Below are 10,017 nucleotides of genomic sequence, written 5' to 3' on the forward strand. Positions count from 1 at the left end.
CAAAATTTGTTGAGGAATTTGCGTTCGAGGAAGCTCTCTTGTCCGTCTCGAGCTCGCTTGTGCACATTATGTCTGAAACGCCTCGTTGCACACATTTTGTCTAAAACGCTTTTGACGTCGTGTGTATCCTCGTTCGACACATTTTTGTCGGGAACGTTTTTTATGTCGTTTGTATTTTATATCATTTATGTTGCCGGGCTGTGATTGTGAAGCGAAAATTGTGACAGACCGAAGAAGTGCGTGAGCTTTCCTAGAACCATGGCGCCCAAGAAGCAGTTGGAGGTGCTAGCAGCCTTGAACAAAGCGTAGACGCAAGGGATGGCCTTCTTCACGGACGCCTACGATCTCATCTGCATATCCACCGTGAGCAAGCTGTTGGGAAGGATTTACTTCTACAAGGAGGGCTCGGGGGTGCCGGGAACTCTTCCCCCTGCCATCAACTCGGCTGTCAATGGCGTCGCCCTGGTTGGAGCCTTCGTCGGGCAGCTTTTCTTTGGTTGGCCCGGCGACAAAATGGGCAGAAAGAAAGTCTATGGACTCACTGCCCTCCTCATGACATTCAGCTCTATCGCTTCCTCCCTTTCCTTCGGCTCCCATCCCCACGCTGTTATCGCCACCCTTTGCTTCTTTCGATTCTGGCTCGGCTTCGGTATCGGTGGTGATTACCCCATCTCTGCCACTATCATGTCCGAGTATGCCAACACCTCCACCGGCGGAGCTTTCGTCGCTGCTGTCTTCGCCAACCAAGGCTTCGGTATCCTTGTTAGCGCCGCTGTAGCTACCATGATCTCGTCTGCCTTGCGCGCTGAATACCCTCGACCTGCCTTCCAGGTCGACCATCTAGCTTCCACCCCACCCCTTGCGGACTACATCTGGAGGATTGTCTTCCTTTTCGGTTGCGTGCCCGCAGGTTTCACATATTACTGGCGCATGAGGATGCCGGAGACTGCCCGCTACACAGCCTTGGTCGCAGGCAACACCAAGCAAGCGGCCAATGACATGGGCCGCGTTCTGCAAACGCAATTCGACGCTGAATCGGATGCTGTTGCCACATCCAAAATAATGCATGGAGAGTCCAGCTATGCCTTCATCTCTCAAGAATTTCTCAAGAAGCACGGACTTCATCTGTTAGGGACATCGACAACGTGGTTTCTAGCAGGGCTCCCCTGGTACACTCTCAACCTCTTCGAGAAAGACGTGTTGACTGCTGTTAATTGGTTGCCAGCGGCATCTAGCATGAGTACCATCGAAGAAGTTTACAGAGTGTCAAGAGCGCAGGCGCTGATCGCACTGTGCTCCATCATTCTGGGCTATTGGTGTACCGTGTTGTTGATCGACCGCATCGGCCGGAAACCGATCCAACTCCAAGGTTTCTTCTTCATGCGTGCCTTCTTGTTGGCTCTTGGCATTCCATATAACCATTGGAGGAACAACAACCACGTGGGATTCGTCGTCCTATACGCTTTTACGTTTTTCTTCTGCAACTTCGGGCCCAACACGACGACCTTCATCGTGCCGGCAGAGATCTTTCCAGCCAGGTTCCGCACTACGCGCCACGGGTTGTCAGCCGCGGTGGGCAAGCTGGGAGCGGTGCTGGGAGCGTTTAGCTTCCAATTCACGGCGGAGGATCCCGATCCGAGGCTAGATGATCCCGGCTACAGGCCTGGGATGGGGGTCGGGAGGACGTTGGTGATGCTGGCGGGAACCAGCGCTTTGGGGTTCTTGTTGACAATTCTGATTCCGGAGCCGATGGGGCGATCATGGGGCTGAGGAGCCGAGGATGGAGTCATGGAGGAGGACTGGGGCAGCCACTATGCCACTGGACGATGAAGATCAATCGCTGTGAAGTAGGTCCATCAAAATCTGCTCTCGCTTTGCCAAGTCATTGCTCTGGTTTTTGCTAAATTTCTTCCTAAGCGTCTTTCGGTTTATGCATAATTTCAATTTGAAAACATTGGATGAATTCATAATTGAAAACATTGGATGAATGCATAATTTGAAAACATTGGATGATTGCATAATTGAAAACATTGGATGAATGCATAATTGAGCAATTACATATTAAGAAATGTTTATATTGTTAAACTTAATTGACATTTATTATTTATAAAGAGCTTATATTTGAGGGTTATTAGTATTTCCCATTCATCTTTTATAATTTTAAACTCTCTAAATTATTGAAGATATATTATTCGTCTTAAATTTTACTTTCAAGATCACTAATTTCTACCTTTTGATATCCATTAAATGCTTGTAACTTTTCAGTTGTTCTTCATATTTTTTCATTCTCTTTCGTATTTTCATTGCCTCCAACTACAATCTTGATTGCTGCACATCTAAGACTTCTCCACTTTTTGAATTTCTTTGATTTCCTTTAACCTGGCCTTTGTATTTTTATTCTTGTTTTGAATCATCTTGGCCATAGAGCTTGATAAAGTTGTTACACAATGTCTTTTTTGTTCCATTATTGAAGCGATTAAAAAATAAAAACTTTGCATTTAATCATTACTTTATTTTTTTTAATGTTAGTAAATTTTATCAACTTTTAAAGACAAAGTGTTTTTTAAGTTCATAACAAACATAATAGTTGGTGAAAGTTCATCATAATGGTATTGTTGAATTGGCTAACGTGAAAGGCAAAGTGATTCCTGAGCTAATCAATATTGGGTCGAGTCAAGTTAAGCCTTACCACAATGTCCCACTGAGTCTAATAACAGCGGATAGTGCATAGAGGTTTAATTGAATGCAAAGTGGGACCCATTATATTAAACTCACCACTATTGGCAATAATATGAGGGATACAACCAGTGGGTTCCATCGAAGGAGTCACATTAGATGCTTGACTGAGAAAACTGGGTTATCTGATATCCCATGTCTTCGTCCTTCTCCCCATTTCCATCATAGCCATGGCCTCGTCCGCATTCTACAAAGGTAAACAAGCTACCAAGAGACAAGTCACTCTACAGTTGCAAGGACCTTATACAATCGAGCAACTTGTCATTCACTGCGGAAATGCTAAAGAGAAGTAAGAATCTTGGATATGGCAAACGTGTTAGGGATGGATATGTGGAGCCCCAGGGTCGACGCACAAGAGATCTTGAACTCCTATGAGGCGGATATCAAGCATTAGTGTGCTTGGAAGGAAAATCCATCTCAACAGCTGGTTCTATAAAAAATTCTTTAGGTTGGCTCCAATGCTAGTACAACACTCAAAGAAAGAGCAACAGGCGATGGCAGCTCACTCTGACGATAGGCTAGGATTTTTCAAGTATGTTTTTTAAAGAAACGAATGTTTTTTCATATTTTAAAAAGTTTTTGGATGTTCAGAACACAAAAAAAGCATTTTAAAATTGGTCAAAGCGTACCGGTTGACTTAGAAAATACAGCACGATGTAACACATCATGTACTATTATATAGCAATATTGTGTGGTGTGGTATAACACTACGTAGTACTAAATGGCACTACAAGGTGGGGACACTTATCATGCAGTATCATATGGTCGTACGACATGTTATGAGAAAATACTGCGTAGTATCTCATATCATATCATGTGGCATGCATGCATTAGCTAGAATACAATGATTGGTGTATGGTTGCATCGAGCAGTGTATTCAGTCAAGGCACGTGGCACACGTGCATTAGCTAGAATACACCGGTTGGTGTAGCATCATACTGATTGGCATATTAAGTCGCGGTCTATAAAAGCTCAGGATCCCGTCATTTTTGACGATTTTTGCCGACTGCCCTCAATTTCCTATAGTTTTCCACTTCCTTCTTGTGAGCTTCTAGCCCTTTTTTCTTTTAGTTGGGGCCGGGCGATGTCTCTTTTTGGCCGGCTGGAGTCACCTCGCCCTAGCTGAGAGAGGGAAAGAGAGAGAGAGAGAGAGAGAGAGAGAGAGAGAGAGAGAGAGAGAGAAAGAGAGAGGGAAAGCGAGAGAGGAATATGTGTTTTGTCTATGTTTTCTTGCTTATGTGTGTGTATGATGTCTATCACTTAGTACTAGATGATGACTCACTTTGGCCGGTTGGATTCTTATCGCTCTCAATGACGTTCTATTAGGTAGGATCATGATCAAAGCCGAGTGATGGCTCGCTTCAGTCGGTTGGATTCACCGTGCTTTGGTCTAGTATGATATATTCATATTTATTATATATAGATGTCAATAGAGCCGCTTATTGTCCAGATGATAGCTCACTTCAGCTAATTGAATTCATCTCGATGACGACATTCCCAACCATATGTATGATCACACAATCGCTGATCTAGATCATCTTCGTTCTATGAATTGTGGTTGTTGTTATATGTTTTCCTATTTCTTCTTTTATAGCGTATCCTCCTTCGATATGGTTTCTTTGACCCATTTAGGCTTACCTACATTTTGCATGCATCTCGATCGCTTGTACGATCCACACTATTGCTTGTAGTGTCAGGAGTTCATGTTAGCAGGTGTGCGTATATTTTAATTTTCTTTTTAAAGAAATTGTGTTGCGCTTGTTCTATGTGTTTGTACGTACAATTTGATTTTTGAAGCCATCATAACATAGCAATGCACTACAAGACATGGGCCTCTTTTCGACGTTGTCTTTCAATGCTTCACGAGCAAAGGCACAAAGATCGTCGGTATGGTTGGTGGGCAAGGAAGGTGTCAGTGTGGACGTCAAAATAGCCATGGGTATGGTTGTCGAGAAATATGTCAGTATATACTGAACCCTATACCGACATTTATATTGACTACCATACCATCTAACATCAACCCTTGCACTGACACTTTCGCCGATGCTAAGTACGTTTTTCCATATCGGTGTTTTTACCGAACGTCATTTCCAAGGGTCCCAAAATAATTTTGCACCACAAGTTTGGTCATTTGAAAGATAAAAAATATAAGATTATGTACACCAAAGTTGAGATCAAAACACTCATATAATGAAAGTTTACGTAATTAACATACAAATTAATGTACAAAATGTAATGATAAAAATGTGAGGGCCAAATTATACATGTGAAGTCTCATCGATGTCAAAACTATGAATTAGTAGCATTTACATTGACAGCTTTATCTTGAGCCAAGTCTTGCACACCAAATATGTCTATCTAAAGGTTTACATATAATTGATCACCTACATCATCATCCCTTATTGTATGTCTACCTAAGACTTGATCCTCTAGTTCACCGGCCTCTAGTTCTCTCTCTTCTTCCCAAAAGTCATGATCTCCACCTTCCTCCATTACAATCATTATTGTCACCTTCTTCGTGGCCCATATCATCATCTTTAGATCCTCTTCCCTGGATCCATCAACATCATTATTTGGATCTTTTGCTGGCATCTCCGTATCCACATCCCTATCTTCAAAAATATGTTTGTTTTGAGGAGCAACTTGGACCACATACCACCATCTTAGATCCAAACGACCTGGATGAAATAGAACAAGACAAAGCACCCATAGATGTGCACACAAATGCGTTTGCTGAACTAAATAAAAAAATTACGGGTGTGTCTATTTGCACATCTATTTATGCATCTAAAGACCCATTCTAATAGCGTGTCTATATAGGACACACACACGTGTATAGACACACATATAAACGCCAAAATAGATGGTCTTATAAACGCGTTTGTAGATGCAAAAATAGATGCTTGTCGACAGACAGATGCGTATATAGATGTGTTTATAAACGCACTGATAGACGCACTTTATAATATATTTTCTTTAATTTATAGAATGTTGTGTATGTTGTGTATGCTATATAGTTACAAGAATCCCATTTCCACATTGGCTAATTCAATTATTACAGCCAACCACATTTTAATTACAATTCCAAATAAAACATTACAAGTCCAAAACCCAATAAAATTGAAAGCTCAAAAAGTCAGTGTATGTACATATACATATAGCATGAAGCTAAGCCACGTCATGTGTCTTCAAGTACAAAAAATAAGGAAGCTAAGCCACGTCATGTGGCTTCAAGTACAAAAAATAAGAGGAGTGTATATACAAGAGGCACTTGTATCTCCTCTGTGATGGTGGCGGCGGTAGGCTGTCTCCATAGGAGTAGGGTATCTGCCCACGATCTCAAGCTGCAAGACGACACAATTTGTAGAGGGATTAGTACAAAGAAACAACCTCCTAATAAACTACATAAGCAATATAATTTGAGATCGATACTTACAAATTGGGCCTCCCATGATTGAACACCCCCTACTCCAAAATGCACGCTTCCATATTCCTCCATCTGGATCCTTCGTGCCTCCACGTGATGCAGACTGGGGTCCTCCCTCGCTGACTTCATTGCTTTCTTCCACTCACGCTTGTGAGTGGCGTGGGGTGGGTCCCTTGGTGGTTGACCTCCCTTGATCTTGGCAAGCTCTGCTAGTGCCTGCCTCTTAAGCTTAGATCTTTTATTGCCAAGTATCGTAACAATCTTTGACTTGGCCCATTTATATGTGAACTGGCGATTGGGGGCATTAGGATACCTAGAGTGAACAACAGCAAGGTCTCATCAGCCAACCTCTTTGGTTGGTCTTTGAAGTGGATAAAGCAATCTCTATAATTGTTACCAATTACAGAGCGCATGAAGGCCATGATGTCCTTCCCTCACGCATCCATTAAGATGCCTCCTGTCTGAGTGATGTCATAGAATATTATACCATCACCCGGAGGCATGTCTAAATCATCTGAATCATCATCGTCCCCACTGCCACCCCTCCCAAAGCACTGTGCCATGCATCCCCCACCACTCTCCCTGCTACTACGCCTGCTACCGTGTCGTGTCAAGCTCATACGCTGGCCACTCGTAGCTGGAGACTGCACAGGACTACGCTGACCAGTCGTAGTTGGAGAACCGAGTCTTGACTGCACAAGAGTACGTCGATGGCTCTGCGAGACAGGACCTCCTCATGGCATGGGGGAAGGGGCATAAGATGGAATGGCAGAAGGGGCATAAGATGGCATGGGGGAAGGGGCATAAGACGCCATGGGAGATGGGCCTATGCTGTGTAGCCAGCAGGGCTATGCTGACTCTGCTGGGGTGATCTCAGCTGGTGTGGGGTGGTTTGGAGTCTATAGTGCCGACTCCTAGGGGGTTTTTAGGGTACCCATCATATACTCGTATAACTCCGCAGGAGTAGGAGGGTGCCCTGAAAGGTTATATAAGTCCCTAAAAATAGACTCCCGGGGATCAGGTGAGTTGGAAGCGCTTCCTGGCCACATGATGAACTGAAAAAAAGAAAAAAAATCTATTACTGATGAGCTGAGAACAAAGGGGAAGGATTACTGTCGGAGCGCGTCTATAGACGCATTTAATCAGCATGTATATTTTCACGTGTAATAGCGCGTCTATAGACGCGGCTGCCTGTGTCTACAAACAGACTAGATGCGCATTTAGACATGCCTCCCTTGATGGACATATAAATCCCGCACCATATCATCAAACACCTCCTCCTCCACGGCTTCATGAGGTAATGGCGGAGGGCTACTATCACCATCACTCCATGCATCCGTAACGGTCCCTCATGAAGATCCCACCTCATATCGCCGATGCTTCGCCTCCTCACAGCAACCATAGGGCAACATATGCAGGTGTGGCACTGCATCCTATATCAAATTAAAACGGGATCATAACTCAAACATATGAACACCCATAGGTATCTCAATCAACCTTAACTTACAAACCCTTACCTTGTTTATGGTCACGTCCCATTCTCCATACTTTGAGATATGATTGAGTGTAATCTTGCATGCACGATACATGTTTCCTCGACATCGATCACACAAACATTTGATTTTTTGCTCCAACCACATTTCGCGATGGTGGATACAGAGGGTTTCATCCTCACTGGAGCTACTTGTTGAAGATGAAGACATCCTACAAACAAACAACCCACCAAATTTGCTTTCTTCAAATGTTTAATTTAAACTCTGTGGTGCATCTAAAGGCACATCTAAAAGCGCGTCTACAGTCGCATTTAAAGGCACATCTAAAGGTGTGTCTACTCTGTGTAATTAGACGCACCTATAGACGCGCCATTAGACACGATTATAGACGCGGCGCGCTCGCTTTGCTTTTCTTCACATTACTTATACTTCACGCGGCTTGCTTCCTTCCTTATTAGCAGATCCACAGTTTCGATGCTTAAGAGGAAGGCTCCTATACTTACTTCCAAGCTTACACTTCAGAGGAAGGCACCCACACTTACTTCTAAGCTTAAAGGAGAGGAGGAAGAACAAGGAGGAGAAGCAACTTTGAAAAAGAAGAAGAACCTTTCATACCTCTATCCAAGTAAGTCCTTTTGCAGTTGATCTTGTTTGGAAGTTTTTGCTCTCTTTATATTTGTACTTTCTCATATCCAAGAAGCGCATAATATGGGTATCAGTGTCACGTTTGTGTGTCGAGCGCAATGTCCTTTTCTACTTTTTAGAAATCTCATCTGTCGGAGCACGTGTATAGGCGCATCTCAGAGCGTGTCTAAAAGTGCATCTACAGGGGCATCTAAACACACGTCTAGACACAAACAGATGCTTTGTTAGACGCTCTGTTAGATGCTTTGTTAAACGCTCTATCAGACGCATCTATAGATGCACTAGTCAGACGCGTCTATAGATGTGATCCGACAGTAAGCCTCTCTTTCCTTCCCCTTTCTTCTCAGCTCATCAATAATAGATTTTTTTCCTTTTTTCCAGTTCAACATGTGGCCAGGAAGCGCTTCCAGCTCACCTGATCCCCGGGAATCTATTTGGAAGGACTTATATAACCTTTTAGGGCACCCTCCTACTCGTGCGGAGTTATACGGGTATATGACGGGTACTCTAAACACTCCCCAGGAGTCGGCACTATAGACTCCAAACCACCCCACACCACCTGAGATCACCCCAGCGGAGTCCACATAGCCGTCTTATGCCCCTTCCCCCATACCATCTTATGCCCCTTCCCCCATGCCGTCAGGATCTAGTCTGTAGCACGTGGAGGCACGGAGGATCCAGATGGAGGAATATGGAAGCACGCATTTTGGAGCAGGGGGTGTTGAATCATGGGAGGCCCAATTTGTAAGTATTGATCTCAAATTACATTGCTTATATAGTTTATTAGGAGGTTGTTTCTTTGTACTAATCCCTCCGCAAAGTGTGTCATCATGCAGCTTGAGATCGTGGGCAGATACCCTACTCTTGTGAAGACAGCCTACCACCGCCACCATCGCAGAGGAGATACATGGAGAAACTTCTATGATGACGGGTTGATTACTGAGGAGCAGTATACCCGGGCTACTGGAGCGGCCCCCCAAGTATTTGAAAGTAATTAAATAATGCCAAAATTATAAGTAAAAATTTGAATTTTCATACATTGATATATGTTGTCCCTTGTTTATAGCCCCGTGCACAAGACGATGAGGAAGACGAGGAAGGAGGCACAGAGGGGAGCGTAGAAGGGAGTGTGGAAGGGAGCGAGGACATGGAGAACATAGATTAGTCATAGAAGTAGTGCTAGCTACTCTTTTTTGTACTTAAAGCCACTGGCTTGGCTTCATGCCTCTTGTATATACACTCCTCCTATTTTTTGTACTTGAAGCCACATGACGTGGCTTATCTTCCTTATTTTTTGTACTTGAAGCCACATGACGTGGCTTAGCTTTGTGCTATATGTATATACAAGCACTTTTTGAGCTTTCAATTTTATTGCGTTTTGGAGTTGTAATGTTTTATTTGGAATTGTAATTAAAATGCAGTTGGCTGTAAGAATTGAATTACACAATGTGGATATGGGATTCTTGTAACTATATAGCATACACAACATACACAGCATTCTGTAAATTAAAAATAAATAAATAAAGCACGTCTATCAGTGCGTTTATAAATGCATCTATTTATGCATCTGTCTGTTCGACAAGCGTTTATGTTTGCATCTATAAACGCATTTATAAGCGCATCTATTTAAGCATCTAAGTGCACGTTTATACGCGCATGTGTCTGATATATAGACATTTTGATAGACACAAGTCTCCAGATGCAAAAATGGACGTG

At 43.3% G+C, this 10,017-nt stretch overlaps 1 protein-coding gene across 1 annotated transcript; it reads left to right on the top strand.

The window, feature by feature from the left end:
* Positions 1–303: 303 nt before the first annotated feature.
* LOC147897098 (low affinity inorganic phosphate transporter 1-like) lies at positions 304–9,466 on the top strand. Its single transcript, XM_087381214.1, has 2 exons — positions 304–1,765; positions 9,366–9,466. Exons 1-2 carry the CDS (start codon positions 319–321, stop codon positions 9,464–9,466), a joined length of 1,548 nt encoding a protein of 515 aa, XP_087237340.1. The 5' UTR covers positions 304–318.
* Positions 9,467–10,017: the final 551 nt, after the last annotated feature.

This window comes from Dipteris shenzhenensis, chromosome 11, assembly GCF_047967505.1.
Source record: "Dipteris shenzhenensis isolate YYH24624 ecotype China chromosome 11, Dip_SZ_1.0, whole genome shotgun sequence".
NCBI classification, from domain to species: Eukaryota; Viridiplantae; Streptophyta; class Polypodiopsida; order Gleicheniales; family Dipteridaceae; genus Dipteris; species Dipteris shenzhenensis.

What these genes read in the sequence shown, in the direction of transcription:
- LOC147897098 (XM_087381214.1), top strand. Translation starts at nt 319, where the DNA reads ATGGCCTTCTTCACGGACGCCTACGATCTCATCTGCATATCCACCGTG. An exon ending in GCCGATGGGGCGATCATGGG is followed by an intron (nt 1,766 to 9,365) that starts GCTGAGGAGCCG and finishes TCCCTTGTTTAT; the next exon opens with AGCCCCGTGCACAAGACGAT.